At 39.7% G+C, this 19,528-nt stretch overlaps 1 protein-coding gene across 1 annotated transcript; it reads right to left on the bottom strand.

Annotated features, from left to right (window-relative positions):
• Positions 1–3,783: 3,783 nt before the first annotated feature.
• RFXAP (regulatory factor X associated protein) lies at positions 3,784–17,930 on the bottom strand. Its single transcript, XM_058548573.1, has 5 exons — positions 17,821–17,930; positions 13,237–13,423; positions 12,486–13,175; positions 7,548–7,655; positions 3,784–5,472 (listed from the first exon to the last, which is right to left on the bottom strand). Exons 1-5 carry the CDS (start codon positions 17,928–17,930, stop codon positions 5,362–5,364), a joined length of 1,206 nt encoding a protein of 401 aa, XP_058404556.1. The 3' UTR covers positions 3,784–5,361.
• Between the last annotated feature and the right edge of the window lie 1,598 nt (positions 17,931–19,528).

The raw sequence follows: 19,528 nt of genomic DNA, 5'->3' as shown, positions 1-19,528 counted from the left end.
AAATCAGGCCTGGATTTAAGTCCAATAGCTGTGTGATCTTGAGCAAACTTAACCTCTGCAAGCCTGCTTCTGCATCTATAAAATAATAATTGTTGATTGTGAGATTATTGTGAAGAGCAAGTATGTATGCAGAATTGTTTTGAAAATTATTAAGTGTTAGAAAATTAGAATCATTTTGTCATGTTGTCTTTAAGATGATGCTTTCTTCATGCAGCTCCAGTAGAGAAGTACGCATTTTGGGCCTCAGAATGGATGGTAAGAAACTCCGGGGCAGGGGTGGAGTGGGGGGAAATTGCTACATAAGCTACATATACGGAAATAAAGATTCATTTGTAAAAATATTTCTTCCTATAAACTGAGATAGAAAGCAAAGGAAAAAGCAAAAATTGTCTACTCTTCTTGATTTGTAACAAGATTTCAGTTTGTAATAAGACAAATCTTTTTGAAAAGGTTATATATGCATGGTAAAAATTCAAGCAGTACAAAGGATTATTTTGATAAAATATGGTCTCCCAGCCATTGAACCCTCATTCTTCTAGCCTGCCACCAGTACCCCAATTTCCCTTTACGGAAGCAAATTTCAATTTTGTATACTAGCATGTATGTGTGTATATCTTTATATATAATTTTTGGTAACATTAGTTATGATCCTTTGTATTTGCCTGTTCATAATTAAGTTCTTTTGTCCACTTTAATTCTTGGCCAGTATTGCCTTTGACAGACACTTCATTTGCGGGCCCTCTGGTTGGTTGTCTCCTTTTTCTTCACAGTAGTTTGGCTTAACTACTCCTGAAGCAAAACATCTATTTTAGTTTTCTTTCTTTCCTTTTCCTTTTATTATCACTTTTTAGCAAGTTTCTGCAATACTCTAGAGCTGCTGGTTGATGAGCTGAAACAAATCACACTGCGTTTCTCCCTGAAGTGAGCCCTCCCTGAGTGATTTTCCTATCATTACATCCTACAGGCTTGTTTATGCAATCGCTCCAAACCACCCTCTTCAAGTGGAAGCCTGGGAATGGTCTAATAACTGAGGATTTCAAAGAGCTTGAATTATTGATGTACATGCTGCTGTGGAGTATCATCCAGATTGGGGCGGTTGCTAATTCACTGTAATGAGTGCTGTTAGTTTCCTAGCTTTAATATCTCGTGCTCTCTCATTCTTCCTATACTTGCTCTGCAACATCATAGAAAACTCCATTCTCTGCTGGCCTCACTTCTTCTCTGCTCAGCCAGAACTTTATCTTCCATTACTGAAAGTACTCTCTCAAAAGCATCCTAACTTCCTCATCCTCTTCTCCACTTAATGAACCTGAGATCAAGCTCACAATCTATCTTGCCTACTATCATGGCTGGTTGAAGCCTGTGAAATAGCGTCACGTGACTGCAGATTTCCATTACAGATTCCTGGTTGCCAAGAGGCCAAATCTTTAACGCTACTTGTCAATCTCTTTGCCCATAGTATTATTTAGGATATAAGTTTGGCTGGACGTATCATAATAACCATGGCAGACACAAGATATTCCATCTCTCTTTCATGTGGTAGTCCAAAAACAGGAGGTCCCAGCCTAGGATGGTCGCTCTGCTCCCCAAGGCCATCCAGAGACACAGGTTCCTTCTATTTTGTTTCGCCTTCCCCAGTGAGTTACCCTCATTTGGCCTCCAGATGATCTGCTGCTTTGTCCACATTCGAAGCAGCAGGATGGAGGAAGAGGGGAAATGGGCCGCCTGCTTCCTTTTTCAGGGCACCATCTGGAAGTTGCACACATCATTTCTGTTCATATCCCACTGGCCATAACTTACTCACATGGCCACACCCAGCTGCAAGGGCAGCTGACAAATAGTCTTAAAAAAAAAAACTTTTAAAAATTTAGGGGCTGGCCCGGTGGCGTAGCGGTTAAGTGTGCGCGCTCCGCTGTGGCTGCCCAGGGTTCGCAGGTTCGGATCCCTGGCATGCACCGATGCACCGCTTGTCAAGCCATGCTGTGGCAATGTCCTGTATAAAGTAAAGGAAGATGGGCATGGGTGTTAGCTCAGGGCTAATCTTCCTCACAAAAAAAAAAAAAATTTTAAATATATATTGAAAAGCACAAAACTCATAAATGTATAGCTTGTTGACCTTTCATTAACAGAACACACATGCATAACCAACATTCAGGACAAGAGTATTACCAGACTCCCAGAAGCCTCCTCATGCCTCCTTCTAGTTTCTTCCCCCTCCCATGGGTAACCACTCCTCTGGGTTCTAACAATGGTTTCACCTGCGTTTGTACTTTATATAAATGGTATCATCCACATGTCATTTGTGTCTGGATCCTTTGGCATGATGTTATGTGAGAAAGAGCTATGTTGTTGTGTGGCTGTGTTCCCAACCCAAAATTCGGTTACTATGAAAGAAGGGGAAAAAGAGGTATCAGGAGACTAGTAGCAGGCTACTACCCTGGCATTGACTTCAACGTATCTTCCTCATTTTCCCCTTTTTCCTAAAGCCTCTTATCAGCTCCCTCACTCCATGTTCACAGATGACTTCTCTTCTGACTTTGCTGGAAAATGGAGGCTGTGAATTCCTTTATGTTCTTATTGCTACAAATATACCACATCTATACTTATTATTATCTCCTTTCCTCTAGCCTCAAACGAACTGGCACAGCAGCATCACTTCTGCCATATTCTGTTAAAGCAGTCACAGGGGCTGCCCAGATTCAAGAGTGTGAAAAAATAAAATCCAATTCTTAATGGGCATATCGCATAAGAGCATGTGGGATGGGAGCCCCCCTTTGGCAAGTACAGTCCGCCATGCCTATCTTGAAAGCATTTGCACAGCTATTTAAATCCATAGTAATCATATACAGAACTATGAGAAATAATAATAAATTCTTGCTTTAAGCCACTAAATTTTGGGTGATTTGTTATACAGCAATAACTATACAGCTAGGTATATCAGTTACCTACTATCTCAAGAATGCTGCATAACAAACCACTCCAAACCTCTGGCTTACAACCATAAGCATTTATTATTGCTCACAAGTCTACAGGTCAGCTGGGTGGTTCTGCCACTCTGGGCCAGGCTTGGCTGATCTCTGTTGGGATCCAGGGTATCTGCAGACAGCTGGCAGGTTGGCTGGGGGTCGGGGGTGGGATAGCTAGTCTAGAATAGCCTCACTCACATGTTTGGCTGTTTACCAGCCATTGGCTGGTACAACACAGGTGACTAGGCCACGAGTCTCATTATCCAGCAGGCTAGGCTGGGCTGGTTACCGTGGTAGCTGGGTAGGGTTGTAAAAGAACACGTGGAAGTGTTCAAAACCTTTGAAAGTCTACTCAGAACTGGCATAACATTATTTCCTCTGCATTCTATTGGCCAAAACAAGTCACAAGGCCAGGTCTCCAGACTTAAGGGGTAGGTAAATAAACTCAATCTCGTGCTGGGAGGAATGGCCAAGTCACATTGCAAAAGTCATGAATACATGGAGGGATAAGAAATCGGGGACACACTGCAATAAATCTACCCCAAATAAGTAAATACCTTATGGTTTTATTGATATATATTTTCAGTCCCTTTTCATTCAGCTCTCACTGGCTTATTACTTTCCATTCCTCCTATTCCATTTGAAGAAGGATTAGCTGATTTTTTTTGCCATAAAAGTTAACTTACACTCTAAGGATTCAATAAGCTTCCCAACACCATAAGTAAGAGAAGAAACTAACAGTTAATAACAAATGTAAATGAATTCCTCTGCATCCAGTATGAAGCAACTAAACAACAGAATAAGTGCATTAGACAACTCAAAGGTCAACAAGTGGACTTTAATGAATAATTTTGGGAAAAGTGTTTTTGCACAGATATGCAGGTATAAAACACACATAAAAAATGAACAGTAAGATTCTTTCTCTCCTTAAGTACTTAGAACAGCTGTGACCAAGTTTAACTTGACATATATTTCAAAGCTTAAAACCCAAGAAACTAACAAGTTTTTGCACAATTAAACTCCAGACACATAGATTTATTGTCCTAACATTTAAGATACTCTCTTGGCATTCGATTTGTTACTGTTATTGGTAGGTTTGCCTTTTAAAAGTTTTCCTAGGAGAAAAATACAAGAAGAAAGTTATCTATCCAGATTACTGATCATTCTTTGAACATTACTTAGGAATAACACGGTCTTAAAATGGCTCAGTTTTGAAAAATACTGACAAAATGCTGACGTGTTACTCCTTTTTCTATATATATTTCTTATTTTTTGGTGAGGAAGATTGTCACTGAGCTAACATCTATGCCAGCCTTCCTCTATTTCGCATGTGGGACACTGCCACAGCATGGCTTGACAAGTGGTTCCAGGTCTGCCCCTGGGATCCGAACCTGTGAACCCCACGGCGCTGAAGCAGAGCACGAGAACTTAACCACTATGCCACTGGCCGGCCCCTGAGGTGTTATTCTTATTTTCAGGATCTCTTTTTGAAACAGAAATGAGCATAAAAAAAGTAATTTTGTCCTGGCATTGGTGGGATGAGATATATCTACAGTGTTCACAAATTCAACACATAAGAGTGTCTGCTTTAAAAGAGATCAACACTAATAGGTAACAAGAAGTAGGGAAGCCAATCTCAGGAGATGCCTTCACTCCAGTGTACTTAGTCCCTCTCTCAGGTTTTACCAGCACATCTCTAAAAAGAGATGCGCATCCTAATTTCAGATATTTAACAACGATCCCTTTCCTTATACATATAAAATATGCTTACCTCTTTGACAGCTCCAGTCTTAACTGCAAAGAAAAGGTTATTATGAGAACCCAATTCTGGGTGCCCAACTACACTTCATCATTACAAGTAGCTATCAGTGTTTCTTAAGTGGAGTATTATTGGCATTGTGAGACAATTCTTAGTTGTGTGGTACCATTCCAGACACTGCAGAACGTTTAGCATTCCTGACCCATTCACTAAAACCCAGCCATTTTCAAGGTCACTATGACAATCAAAAAACATACCACAGAGTTCCACCTGCCCCTGGATGAGAACCACTAAGCTAGATGATCCGAGATTAGTATCTATTAACTTCGTGACTTCCACAGAAAGTAACTGCTTCATTAACTTCAGTAACAATGCCTGAAGAGGAACATTTTGTTTAAAAAACATTGTAATTAAACGGTATTTTGGGAAGATAAGCTGATTTCTTCAAATTCATGGTAATCTGAGAAGATTATATGCACAAAGTGCAATACTTATTTATCCCCAAATGCACACGTACATTTACAGGAAAATGTTTTTGTTGTATTAGCATATCTTACCCCATTTATTTTTAGCATAAAAATATGTTCATCTACTATAATAAGATAAAAAGCATGTCGATCTTCTTGATAAATTCCCTCACACTGATGTTCCTGGAAACTGCTGCTGTCTTTGCTCCAAAACTTGCTGATTTAATAGTTGTTGCTGTTGCTGTAAAAACTGCACCACTTCTGGACTCCTTAGTAATGACTTAAAAAGAAAAAATATATTTATTAATAGCATTATTCTTATGAGATTAGATTGTATTCATGCAATAAAATTACTCTGATATGTCCCCACACAAGATACAATGTGCTTACAAAACAAAACATGCCTGAACTGAATTCACATCTGCATCTGATGCACTGCAATTAAACTGCAAACTAATAATAATAAAATTTGATGTCATACATCAAAACACTAAAACCTAAAAACAATGGGTCTCATCTTACTGGTGCCTTTGCACACACAGGAAATGCTTTCTGTGACACGCCAGCATATATACTCTCTATGAAACATAGGAGCAAACAGCCAGGAAGAGCACCGGCCCAGGATTCCAGCAAGAAAAAAAATGAAATGTAAAGGGGCCACATGTGAAAATGGCAGTTAAATATCAGTTTGGAAATATATTTAAGGCTAGTACTGGAACTCAGGTTTCTCCCAGTAGCCTACTAAGTCTTTAAGAAATTAAAAATTGTGTGTGTATGTGTGTATAGGTCAGGTGTGTATACTGTATATAGCTATACATATATTAGTAAAAGTAATATTAGCACATTGCCAAAATTTCAGAAAATAACACTGCTATAAAACAACCAATACAGTTTTGCACAGTTACCATTTTTAAATATAGTTATAATCATACAACAAATATAACAGACTAGGGTTAATATTTTTATTATAATAAAATACTTATATAAATTGATGAAGAAAAAAACTTCAGCCTCAGTAAATTGAAAAAAATAAACTGAATAAAGTGGAAATATTATTGTTAAATACTGATTTTAAAATTTAGTATTATAGCATAGTACATCTTTTCTATTTATTAAATAGTTTTGTTTAAAACTTATCTGTAAAGACTGCTCAACATTCTATTAAGTAAATGTACAACAGTCTACTTAGCTGTTATGAGACTGCTGAACACAGGCTGTTTAAACTATTATTTTACTATTTGTGATAAATACATTTCTGGCAACATCCTTATGCTTAATTTTATCCATGTTTAGGATTTATTTCCTGCGAATGTCTTCACAGTATGCATGATTTCTGAGCCAAAGGGATGCCCATTTTAAAGACTCCTAACACACAGAGTCCAGCCGCTTTCCACAAAGTGCTGCACTGATACAAGATGCTGTCAGCAGAATGGGAGTGCCCAATTCATGGAACCCTCGACGTCACTGTGTGTTATCACTTACATAATTCTCACTTATTGCACAGTTTATTGTGTGATTTTTACTGATATTGAATACCTTTCCATATCATTTAATGATAGTATTTCTGCTTTTTTCTTTCTGTTTATACCTTTTGTATAAACAGAATGTATTGAGGTCAAAATTTTTTCCTCATCAATTTATATGAATATTTTATATAATAAAAATATCAACCATATTAACCATAGTCTTTTATATTTGTTGCAAATATTTTTCCTATATGTTATTGTTAAGTTTTTATTTTTACCATCATTTTTGACTACAGTATTCATTTTTATGTTGTCAAATTGATAATCTTTTCTTGGTAATTCTGTTTCTTTTAAGCCAGAAAATTCTCATTCTAGATTTTTGAGATAAAGTCCTAATTCTATTTTTTTTAATTTAAAAAATCTTTAATTTATCAGGAATTAATTTGATATAGTGTGATGTGAAGAGCTAAATTCTTTTTTGTCCTCAACTTATTATCTAATTACTTCAGTATTTATTGAATAATCTCTCCTTTCCAGATTGAATTCTGATGCCTTCTATCAAATTTAGAGATCCTTATTAAATATTAGTCTAATTATACCTCAATACTACTAAAGCATTACTCCATAAACCCCAGAATTCAGTGCAAGGAACGTCTGTTTTAAAATCTCAGATATTCCAGGTTTAGTCAATGAAGATATAGGATTAAAAGTGCTCCTGCATACAGTCCTGGGAGAGCATGAGGAGATTCCAGTGTGTACTGGCAGAGGCACAATTCAATTCTGATGACCAGTTTAACAAGTTTTAAAATCTCAAAAATCTAAATAGTTCCATTTATAACAAACAACTTTAGTTAACAGATTTGTAACTGCTTTATAAACAGATATTTACCAGTCTTTTTTGATTCAACACTTGTTCTAAAAGAGTAGGTCTTGCAGGACGATCCCCAAAAGATCCCGTTCTTTGTTTAACAACAGAGAGTATGTTGTCTGCACTTTCCTGGGATAAATGACAAAAATACAAATAGGATTAACAGTTAACATAATATAATAATCCATGATTACAGGCATTTCAGTGATGTAAGGAACAGGTCTCTGCTTCTCTTCCTTCTTGCCCAGTCCCAGTGGGACTTCAGGAAAGTCCCTCGTTAAGTCATAGGCAAAGTGTTCACAGTTAATTTTATATAACATTCCTGACTCCCTCCCCCTCCAGGATTTCCAACCTGGGATCTTCAGTCTCTTGAAGGTCTCAAAATCAATAGTGGGGCAAAGCTGGGGAAGGGGAGCAAAGAGTTACTTGTGAGCTATTTGCAATATTACAAAAAATGCCAAGTGGAAACTGAACGTTCTCTTTAGATAAAGCTATCCAGGCCAAAACCAAGTTTGCCTGCCTTTGGATGCCATATATGAACTCCAAAGCAATTTATATATTGCTAACGAAACACTCTGATAGTTTTTTCTGCAAATAATAACAACAAAAATTGGAGGGGGGGAGCAGTAAAATATTACTTAAAGAACCAATAGATAGACAATGCTTTCAAAATTTGGAAGTCACTAGGAGAAAAATAACAAACTGGCTTTGAAAAGACTGGAAAGCACTGCTATAAATAATCTCCTGCCACTGGTATAGACAAAATAGGTAAGTCCTAAAATGACACCATACTCTGAGACATCCTTACCCAAACAAGATCACACTTAGTACCAAGTATGTATCCCGAGTTACCTGAAAGAATCTTAAATACTTACAATTTTCCTGGCATAACAAAATATTGTTTTAGTTAACTGATACATTCTGACTCTTATAAAAGCACAATACAACAGTGACCACATCCAAAAATTCTGATTAAGCAAATATAAAACTATAAATGTTTTACCATGAAGCCACTCTTTATGTGAATTTACTCATCTCTTTGCTCTTCATTTAGGTTACTATCAAAGCTGTTTTTTTCTTTTGGCCTTCTCTCTATTGGCCTGAGTTGTCTGTTAGAATATTCCCTTTATCTCTTTCATTATGAGAAGTTTATCAACCTGATATTAAAAAAAAGTTCAATTCCTAAACACTGTAGGCCTCAAAATGTAAAAAACTGTAATAAGAGGATTCTAACACCCAGAGAAAACAAAAATAATTTCTTCCTCCCGCTCTCCTCAAAGGGTTAACTTTATTTATGGGATGTTTCACTTTGACGTGCACAAAAAATGGAATGTCAACCTGATGGTGACCTGATGGCGGAGTACCCTGCACTTTCACAACCCAGACAAAGCGCTCTGCAGATTCAGAATGTTAGTATCACAAAATCACAGACGCCTGTAGTGGAAATAACCTGAGGCATCTAGTCTGAACTTCTACAAATGTGGGAATTCCCTTTTCAAAAAGTTTCAACGCTTTTTGTCCTAAGGAGTTTACCAACTTTTGGGCATCCCACTGGGTTTTGAATAACTGACATTTAGGCAGCTTTTACTTAGGTTGAGCTGAAATACATATCCCTTGTGATTTTCACCTAAGAGTCCTAGTTGCTACAAAACTACACAAAGTAAATCTACTACTTCTTCCAAATGACAGCCTGTTAGATACGTAATGGTGACGATCAATCCCACAGGCCAATTCTTTTGTCCTTAGTTTCTGTATGTGTCTCTCTCATAGCACAATTTTTAGATACATGGACTAAATATTACATACATTTGTTCCTTATTTAACCTTGATTTGTGTAAGAAATACTGATTTTAAATACCTTAATTTCTAATCTTGCTGCTCAAACTATGGCAGAACACCCCTGTCACCTATCAGTCCTACTATAATGATCCTTTAAAGAGTTACTAAATCCATAGGAGCCCCTCTTACTTCCCAATTAGAAACTTTCATTTGAAGACTCCAAACCCAAAAGCCATAGCCTGGCATTCAATACCATTCAATACGAATTTGGCTTCAAACTCTCTTTCCAAATTTATCTTTCATGCATTTTCCACGTAAATATTCCACTTGAGTTAGAATGGTCCCCTTGTTGTCTTCCCAAACGTGTCTTCTGTATTCTCACTTCCCTTTCTTTACTCAGATGTGCTTCTCTTTCCTTTTACCTACCAAAATTCTAGGGAAGCAGTACAGTGTGGGGGTAAGAGTGAAGCCTCTAGGATCAGACTGCTTGGGTTTGAGACTTGCCAGCTGTATGACCTAGGCCAAGTTACTTAACCTCTCTGTGCTTCAGTTTCCACGTATGTAAAATACAGTACCTATCTCATTGCTGAAAGTGTGAGACTCCATTTACAGCTTAGCACAGTGCCTGGCACATAAGAAACTTAGTTGATTACACATAAAATATCAGCCATCCTTTCTGGCTTATACTGAGTTATATTTTCTCTGCAAAGCCTTTCTGCAATATTTCAGCCTACAATGCTCTATCCTCCTCCCCACTACTAAAGCAGTAATGTATAGTTGGCCCTTATAGCCTAACTGTCACTGCCATTTTCTTTACATTCAGTTCAACAAGGATAAAGACTTACAGCTCTTAAAATCTCCTCAGAACTGGTAAAGTGTCCCATAACATAAGACAAATGGTATAGTTGGCTATTATTTGTTGCTTATAGCAATTAATTCTCTTCCCTAAAAAATCATGTGAATTATTTTAGAATAGGAAAATTAGGAAAGTTCTTTCTGTGGGAGGTGGAGGGGGGGAGACTCTAATTCAGTATCTATTTGCCTTTTACACATTTTCCTCAAACTGTACATGTAAATGCTGGGCAGTTAAAAAAGAAAGTAACTATAGGTAAAATAACTTGAAGTATATTATCTTCTCTCTCTGTAAAGAATTCCGAAGTGAATGAGTACCTTTGGAACATATGGAGGGACAAACAAGCACCCTAACTTTTATTCTGTAATCAGTGAGACACTTATTTCCATCATTCCATGGAATCCAAGATTTGGTAAAACACATTATTTTACAAGGATATGGATTGAGAAGGTTTTAAACCTAAGATCCACAGGGGTCTTAAACTCCATAAATGTGTATGTAAAATTAAATACCTAAATATGTGCATTTTTCTGGGAAAAGGGTTCATTAGGTTTCATCAGATTCTCAAAGAAGTCTTTTTACCCTAAACAGATTAAGACTCAATGGGATACAAAAGAAAGAGAAGTCACTCAGACCCTAATCAGTTTAAAGTAAGTGTGACATGTTGGTGACTGTAGATTTTAGACACATTTAGAATATTACATTCGTAAACAATTACAAAATCTAAAATTTTCGCAATGAGGCAGGTGTTCAAGTCCAGCTGAGAACTATGAAATTTAAAAACTTTTAGAATACATTCTAGAACAGCTTTCAATTTTAAAGATTATTTTCTGGATCCTTTTGAACAAAATTCAATTTTTCTCTGCACTGAGGGATTATAGCTTTTATTAAAAGGAGGAAAAAAACACAGGATGAACCATCTGCTTACCTGTAACAACTTCAAAGTATACCCCTGATAATGACAAGAATAACGGCTAAGGTTGCTTGACTTTGACTATCTGCTGGACACTGTGTGAACACTCAACATGGACTATCTCACACATTCAGAGCAACATTATGAACCAGGTACTATTTTAACACTCATTTTACAAATGAAGAAGCTGAAGCTTAAAAGAGTGTTAACAATCTGTTCAAGGCCAGAAGTCCAACTCCAGAAGGCTTTAACCTTCAACATAGTTCAAAACAAACAACCCCAAAATCTTCTGAGACTTACACCCCATTATTATTCAATTTTTTTCTCTACAGGTACTAAGAATAAAGGGGTAGTGAGAACAGGGTTCTACGAACAGGGATATTGAGAACAAGGGGTATTGAGTACAGGGTTCTAAGAACCGGGTATTAAGTATAAGGGTACTGAGAAGAGGGTACTAAGAATAGAGGTACTGAGAACAAAATACTAAGAATATGCTTAACTGAGAATAAGATACTAAGTCTACAGGTACTGAGAAGCAGGGTACTAAGAACAGGGTACCAAGAATAGGATTAACTGAGAACAGAGTACTAAGTGTAGGGGTACTAAGAACACAGTACTGAGAATACAATTAACTGAGACCATGACACTAAGAACAGAGTTCTAAGTTTAAAAGTGTACTCTTGGGGCTGGCCCGGTGGCGCAAGTGGTTAAGTGCGCACGCTCTGCTGTGGCAGCCCAGGGTTCGCTGGTTCGGATCCCGGGCGCGCACCGACGCACTGCTTGGCAAGCCATGCTGTGGCGGCGTCCCATATAAAGTGGAGGAAGATAGGCACAGATGTTAGCCCAGGGCCGTCTTCCTCAGCAAAAAAAGAGGAGGATTGGCGGATGTTAGCACAGGGCTGATCTCCTCACAAAAAAAAAAATAAATAAAAAAACTAAAAAAAAAAAAGTGTACTCTTAATAGAAGTACTGAGATCAGGGTACTAGGAATAGGGATACTGAAAACAGGATACTGAGAAGAGGGTAGTGAAAACAGGAAGAGATTACCTTCTCCAAACTACCAGCTTCATCTAGGTTCCCAAGTCTCTTTGCCTGCTCCTTTAATGAACCAGAACAATCACTTAACTATCTGTCCTTCCAGCCTGTATGCCAGATCTTTGAAATGACAGCTCTGATGAGGTGTCACATCATTTTCATCGAAACTTATTCATCTATCACAAGGATGCAACAGATCTGTTAAGGCTTTGCACGTTTGTATAAACTTTAATTTAGGGCAAGCACTCACTAACTCGCAGCCACAGCAACACGGCCCATCTGGGAGCCGTTGGGTAGGCGCTGGAAATGCGGTTTGCGGCAAGAGTGGGGTTTCTTCTTCCACCTCCCACTCCCTAAGACCCCAGCTAAGGTCTGATACCTCCTGTTTGACGTGTCCCGTGCTGCCAGCTGGGGCGGCCCCACCGCAGTTCAGGGCCTGGTCGCTTTTCTTCTTTTTGTACTTGTCCTTGTACATCTTGTTGCGGTGTTTCTTGCACATCCATGGCTTGCGCTGCTTGGCCACCTGGCTCGTGGTCTCGCTGCAGCCCTCGTAGGTGCAGGTCTTGCTCATGCTGCCCCCGCCGCTGCCCCGTCTCCGGGCTCCCCCGCTGCCGCCCTCGCCCCCGGAGTGGGTCTCCTCGTCCTCCAGATCCTCCAAACTAGCCGTGCTCTCGCCTCCCCCCGGGGGGTCCGAAGTGTCCAGCAGGTCGGCTTCGTCCTCCCCCGCCTCCTCCTCGCCATCCCCCGCCACTTCACACAGGTACCTAACAGGCTTGCCCGCCCCGGCGCTGCCCGCCAGGGCCGGAGCCTGCCTCAGGATGCCCTCGGCCGCAGCCTCGTCCTGCCCTCCACAGGGGCGCATCACCAAAAGGGTGAACTGCGAGGCGGGGGCCGGGACGGGGGCTGGAGCCAGGGCCTGGCCTGCAGCAGGGGCGGGGGCCCCGGGGCGGAGCGCGCCGCCCGGCCCCGCGCCCTCGGCGACACCCTGCACCTCCGTGCTGCTGACACCTGGCGGGGGTCCACGACCCCAGCCTTCCAGCACCTGCCGGGCCCAACAGCACTTCGCAGACTAAGACCCAGAAAAAACGACAGGAAAGGGCGCCGGCTCCGCGAAGGCGCCCCAACTGCGCCTGCGCGGCCGTAGCCCGCGCGTGAGCGTCGCTAAGCCCGGCGCCTTTCAGGAAATCCCGGCATCTCTTGAGTGGCGGGGCTGAGCGGCCACCGGAGAGGCTGACTGCGCAAGTGCGGATCCAGCTGCGGCGTGTAGCCTGCGCTGGAGCTCGAAAAATGTCGCTGTTTTGCTGGAAGGTACTCTGTCTAAAACGTTTTGAAGCACTTTTGTACGAGAATTCCACAACGTAAATTAAGATTGTTCCTGAGCGATTTTATGACTTGTGGCGTTAGGACTCTAATTATGATATTTTGCCCCAAACTTCCTGGAATGGGAGGTGTGAAGCTGGGATGTGGTGGCGTCACAGCCTGGCACCACCACTTGGCAGTCGCTGAAGGCAGAGGCGGCCTATTGGAAAAATGGTGTAGTGGAGAAGGAGTGGGTCAGACCTGGGGCTAAGTTGTATTTGTGTGGAGAGCTAAATGATCTACTCTTGATGAATTTGTTTTTCTCTCTTGGAAGCTTATTTGATTTTTAATACTTGGCCTTTGCTGTGACCTCTAAGGTTAAGTCTTAATGTTTTCGTTAAATACAGTGAAAATGGGTGAAAAGAAACATTGAATGACAGACGTTAAGAAAACAATAAATGAACTATCATTTCTACCAGTTGTTGCTGATTGTTAAATCATGACTTAGCCAAATCTCAGGAGGGAACAGATCCTGCCACGTCCTGAACAAAACTGTCCATTAGATGTTCTCTTTCCGTTTATTCCTTCCTCCTCGCCTAGTCAGGTTTCCCATTCCACCTACTGGAAAGGAAAGCAATGACTGGCCAACAAATGATAAATCCATTCACGTTAATGGGTGTGGCTGTCTGGGTAGATCTCCAGCTACATTTTAAAGTGAGGCACAGTGGAAGGGAGAAGGTTTGGAATTAGACCTGGGTGGCACTGTCCTGTGTGACCAGGGCTGGTTAGTGACAACCTCTCTAAGCTTAAGTTTTCTCGTTGGTAAAATGGGCAGTCAGTGTTGTGCTAGAATAGGTTGATGAGAACCAGTTGTTAAAATTTCAGGAATTTAATGAGCTGGAAGTTAAACACTGCCATTATTAAAAGTTAAATTACATAAACTTGCAATTATATTAAAAACAAAAGTTAAAAAAACTCAAAACTCATCACTTGCTAGTTGTTTTACTATTAGCTATGCTTATAAGATTATTTATGTCTATTGTATACATGTGTGGCAATACTATTTAGTGATGTAATATGGCACATCTTTTCCCAACTTTCCCTTCAGTGATGTTATGTTGGTGGCTTGAAACCAGCCGTGGTGGGAGTATTTACACCAGGGAAATTGTCAGATGCTTGGGTTTGAGTTATTGTTGATTGTCTCCAGTCTTTTTTTGTTGTTGTTAAAATTCATATTTTATTGTATGTATTTAGAAATTTAAGAAGATGTATATAGCATCAAGTAGACTTCCAAAGAAATCCATAGTATGATTAAAGTTAAGAATCCCTGTTTAAGGATTCCAACAAACATTTTACATATAAAGTAGACTGGAGATTGTCTCCAGTCTTTAAGCAAGTGATAATAAAAATGTTAAGGAAGATTAAACTTAAAATATTTCATGTCTGCGGCTGTGACATTGTCAGTAGTCCCCCAAAATTGAGGAAATATTCTTTCAGTATTTGAAAACTATCGTGATTTCAGCAAAGTTGCTTACACCATTGGAGAACAAGTGGCGTATATCTTCATTATTTCACTTTTGTCTTACTCCTTAATGTAAGCAGAAGTATCAGCCAACATTTGTGTCAGAACTACACTCTGTCCATAATGTGAGCAACTTCTTTGCTGAATTGGATAGAAATCGACCATTTATAGTTGGAATTTGTGACGCTATTGTTGGTGAAATAATTATAAAAACTGATAGTGGATTTTGCAAGAAATAGCAAGTCACGCTGAAGTATGGATGTATGGAATTTACAATAAAGAGTCTTATATATTTTATCATTATTTGTAAATTGTGTGCTAAACATTCTTTTTATCAGTTGGCTGATTTTTTAAAAATTTTACCTGCATGCCACTAAGGACGATGCTATTTAAATCATAGTACAAATTCCTATTGTGGTATTCAATAAATTACAGCAGGTTTTTTTGTTTATTTTATTGAGATATAACTTACATATCCTAAAATCCACCCATTGTAAGTGTACAACTTAATGATTTTTAGTAAATTTATAGAGTTGTGCAACCATCACCACAATCCAGTTTTAGAACATTTCCATCACCGTACTAAAGATCCTTCGTGTCCATTCTCAGTCAACCCCTGCTCCTTTTCCCAGCCACTGAAGCGACTAATCTGCTTTCTGTCACTGCAGATCTGCCTTTTGTGGACATTTCATATAAATGTAGTCATATAATATGTGGTCTTTTGTACCTGGCTTTCACTTAGCGTAATGTTTTTAAAATTCATCCACTTTGTTGATTGTATCATTAGTTTGTTCCTTTTTATTGCTGAATATTATTTCACTGTATTGTTAATCTGTTCACCAGTTGATGAACATTTAGATTATTTCCAACAATGTTCCATAGTGGCAACAGGTGTTATTATCTAGTGCTTAGCACATAATGGGCCCTTAAAATATTTCCTGAATGAATATGTTAAGGTGAATCAGAGTGAAAGAAGGAACCTGGATGGACACAAGACTTTTGCGTTCTAGGCCTGGCTGTGTCCCTAAGTGTCAATGTGACTGACCAGGTGAGGACCAGGACTCTCTGGGCTTTAGTTTCTCAATTATAAAATGATCAAGTTGGTCTAAATTATTTGTACACTCTTTCCTAAGTTTAGAATATAATATACTGTAATGACCTTTTACTGTGCTTAGGCCAACTCCTTGGGATTTTGATTCCATTGGTCTGGCGTGGGGCATACTTTTTAAAAGATCTCTAGGTAATTCTATTATATAATCAGGGTTGAGAACCACTGAATTATCTATTATAGCTAAAATGTAATCTAGTGGACTTGTATATACAAACGTATAGTCTAGCTTAGGGATTCATGAACATAGTGCATTTGTTATCAACCAGTAAGATGTTGCATATGTGGTATTTTTTAAATGGTAGAAATTCAGGGCCGGCCCCGTGGCCTAGCGGTTGAGTGCGTGCGCTCCACTGTTGGCGGCCCGGGTTCGGACCCCGGGCGCGCACCGGTGCACTGCTTCTCCGGCCATGCTGAGGCCGAGTCCCACATACAGCAACTAGAAGGATGTGCGACTATGACATACAACTATCTACTGGGGCTTTGGGGAAAAAAAAAAAAAGGAGGCGGATTGGCAATAGATGTTAGCTCAGAGCCAGTCTTCCTCAGCAAAAAGAGGAGGATTAGCACGGATGTTAGCTCAGGGCTGATCTTCCTCACACACACACAAAAATAAATAAATAAATGGTAGAAATTCAGATTATAGTCGAAACAAAATTTTAGCATTATTACTATTGTCATTATTTCATGTAGATTCCATTCATTTAAATCTTCTTTGAAGACATACTACTAAAGACAAGGCATTGTGTAAATTTTGGGTGGGCTTCCTCATCTCCTCTATCTCTTTACTATTTCCCTATAGCCATGCACATTCCTCCTTCTGTTTTTAAAAACGATGCTTATTTATTATCAAAAGAGTCCTTTTAAATGAGAAACAGTGAGACGAAGAAGTGCTTTTTTTTTTTTGGATGGTGTTTGGATTATATGGGCTTTTTGGTTGCAAGGAAAAGAGGCCTCTTAAAGGGGACTCAAGCTCTGGGGGCCGAGACGGGGTATTGCGGTGAGTGAGTGGGTGGAACCGGAACCAGAAAGGCATCAGAATCAAGGCGGCACTAGGGACTGGCTACTCTCCCCACTTTTCTTTCTCTCAAATTGTTTGCTTCTCTCTGGCCAGTTTTCCGCTTTCTACCAGCTTTCTACAGATCCTTCATGACTTTGACCTGTATGTGGCTTTCTGGTTGGTCTCTGTGTGATCCCCAGATGTACTCACTTTGCTCTGCTCTTCTCTGTGCTGTGGGAGCTGAACCACACCAGAACTCCTGTGGTGGGTGACTTCCCCTTGGGTTTGGCTAAGGAGTGGGTCACCAGAGGACAAGAGGAGAGTGAGAGGTCAGGGTGTTTCTTCCCCTTTCCCTCCCTGGTGCACTTCTCATCTTTGGCAGTATCTGTATCCCTCCAAGGCTGCTGCTCCCCCTGAGGGGCCCTGTCTACATTTCCAGGTCTCACTGAGCTCCAGTAACACTATTTCTGCCTCCTGTCCCATCATGCCCAGGGTAGTAATGGCTTCTTGCTACTACTCTGGGTGACCTTACCATCCCTTGTTTGTTCTCTTAACCCTGCCTACACTTCTGCAAATAGTCTTTGATTCAAGTCTCTTTCTTTGAACCATCTGTGTCTTCTGTTTCCTGCTGGGTCTCTGAATGATATAGCAGCTGACAATGGGTTTCATGTTTTGCAGTCCCTCAGGATCTTTGGGTCTCAATTCCCGCTGCTCACTGGTTGCGTTTCTCCAGGGTTTACAATTCAGATTCTTGCAATTTGTTTCACCTAGCTTGTTCTTATTACCGGGCTGGTGAGAGATCACTGGGAAGGCCAATGGATGGTCTACATTTGGGTAAGGTACCCATTCCTGATCCAGTCAGTGGTGGGAGGTGGAATCCCTTCATACAGAACATGGTTGCCATGGGAGCTGTGGCCAGCGCAGGTTCCCTTAACAGGGGGGTATAGGCTGGCTGGGACCAATTGACTCCTGTAGTACTGCTTTAATTCTCCTTTCTCAATGTTAATGTGACTTAACTCTGACTTGGGCTTCTGCCTTTGCTCAGGAAAATGATGTATGCTTAATTTTTATGTGATTCTTAATTCAAATAAAATTATTTTATACCTGGAACCAGAGTTCCACACCTGTTTTTATCTATTTCAAACTCTATAGACCAGTTCACCTTCTCTAGCTTATTTTTTTCTTCTTTTCTTTCTCTCAGACAACATTATTATGCTTCCCTGAGAAGTAATATATGCTGTGTGTTGGGGGCTGAGGAAAGGAACCATTCTAATTTCCCTTTTTCAGTCACCCTGGGTGTTCTTTTAAACTCTGAAACTTGGTGTTTACAGAGTACCAGTTCTCACCAAAACAGAACTTTACCATTGTGAATGCAGCATAGTAGAGTACTCTTAAATTATAACCCTCGTTTATATCTAAAAAGACTTAGATGGAAATAAATCTTTAGGTCTTGGATTTTATTTTATTATTTCAGAAGAAAATAAAGTTCTTATCTGCACTATATATCATAAATATGTGATAATGAGTGATTGTTAATTCTTGCCTGAATGAATCTTTATTATGATCATTGTAAAATGATAATTTTCAACTCTACCACTTCCTCTATATTTATGAGTTGGCATTTTACTGTAAGGAAGAACCCTCCCTTTTACTTCATATATTTATTTATCATTTATTTATTTACTATGAGTATGGACTCATGGCTTTCTATTTTATTTAGTGGATTATAATCTATTACTTACCTTATTGATGTTGCTGCTCAAATTGTTCTGGATTTGGCTGGTAGTAGTCCTTCAAGGTGGCTCCTATGTCCTTTTGAGCACTTGCTTACTTTCTGGCACAAGAAGATATTCCAAACTCGTCTTATACCTTCCCAACTCCAGTTATGGAGTCACCCATTTCTCATTTTCTTTGGTTCGCTTTAATGGGGAATGATATCTAGAAACCAAGATCTGGGTGCTGGATGTGCTTATTGCTGCTAGGCACTTTCAGTAGATAGAGATAAAGGGAAAAATATATATCCAAATATGTATATATCTATATATGTCTATATCTATATCTATATCTATATCTAATCATGAATTCATACTGATTACTGATAACTCCAGTTCCAGTGCTACCCCTGCCCCCCCAACCCCAAGAGTCTTCCTTGCCTTCCCCTATTCCACATTCCTTCCAGTAGCTTAGAGTAGTGGTCCTTGGCCCTATGTATTAGTCAGGGTTCTCTAGAAAAACAGAATCAATATGGTATATATATAGACATACATAAGAGGAGATTTATTGTAGAAGTTGGCTCACATGGTTATGGAGGCTGAGAAGTCCCATGATCTACTGTCTGCAAGCTGAAGAACCAGGAAAGCTGGTGGTGTGATTCCGTCTAAGCCCGAAGGTAGAGAACCAGGAGCACCATGTCCTAGAACAGAAGATGGATGTCCCAGCTCAAGCAGAGGGAGCACATTTGCTTTCTCAGCCTTTTTCTATTCAGGCCTTAGA

The sequence above is a fragment of the Diceros bicornis genome, chromosome 9 (genome assembly GCF_020826845.1).
Source record: "Diceros bicornis minor isolate mBicDic1 chromosome 9, mDicBic1.mat.cur, whole genome shotgun sequence".
NCBI lineage: Eukaryota > Metazoa > Chordata > Mammalia > Perissodactyla > Rhinocerotidae > Diceros > Diceros bicornis.
Note: the sequence above shows the minus strand (reverse complement) of the source record. Positions and strands in the feature narration are given on the sequence as shown.

Excerpts from the sequence above, each read along its gene's own strand:
- RFXAP (XM_058548573.1), bottom strand. The coding sequence starts at position 17,930 with ATGTTCTGTATGAAGGGATTCCACCTCCCACCACTGACTGGATCAGGA. Across the intron at positions 7,656-12,485 it reads CGGGACACGTCAAACAGGAG|GAAAGTGCAGACAACATACT; the intron begins GTATCAGACCTT and ends CATTTATCCCAG. Across the intron at positions 5,473-7,547 it reads TGTTGAATCAAAAAAGACTG|TCATTACTAAGGAGTCCAGA; the intron begins GTAAATATCTGT and ends TTTCTTTTTAAG.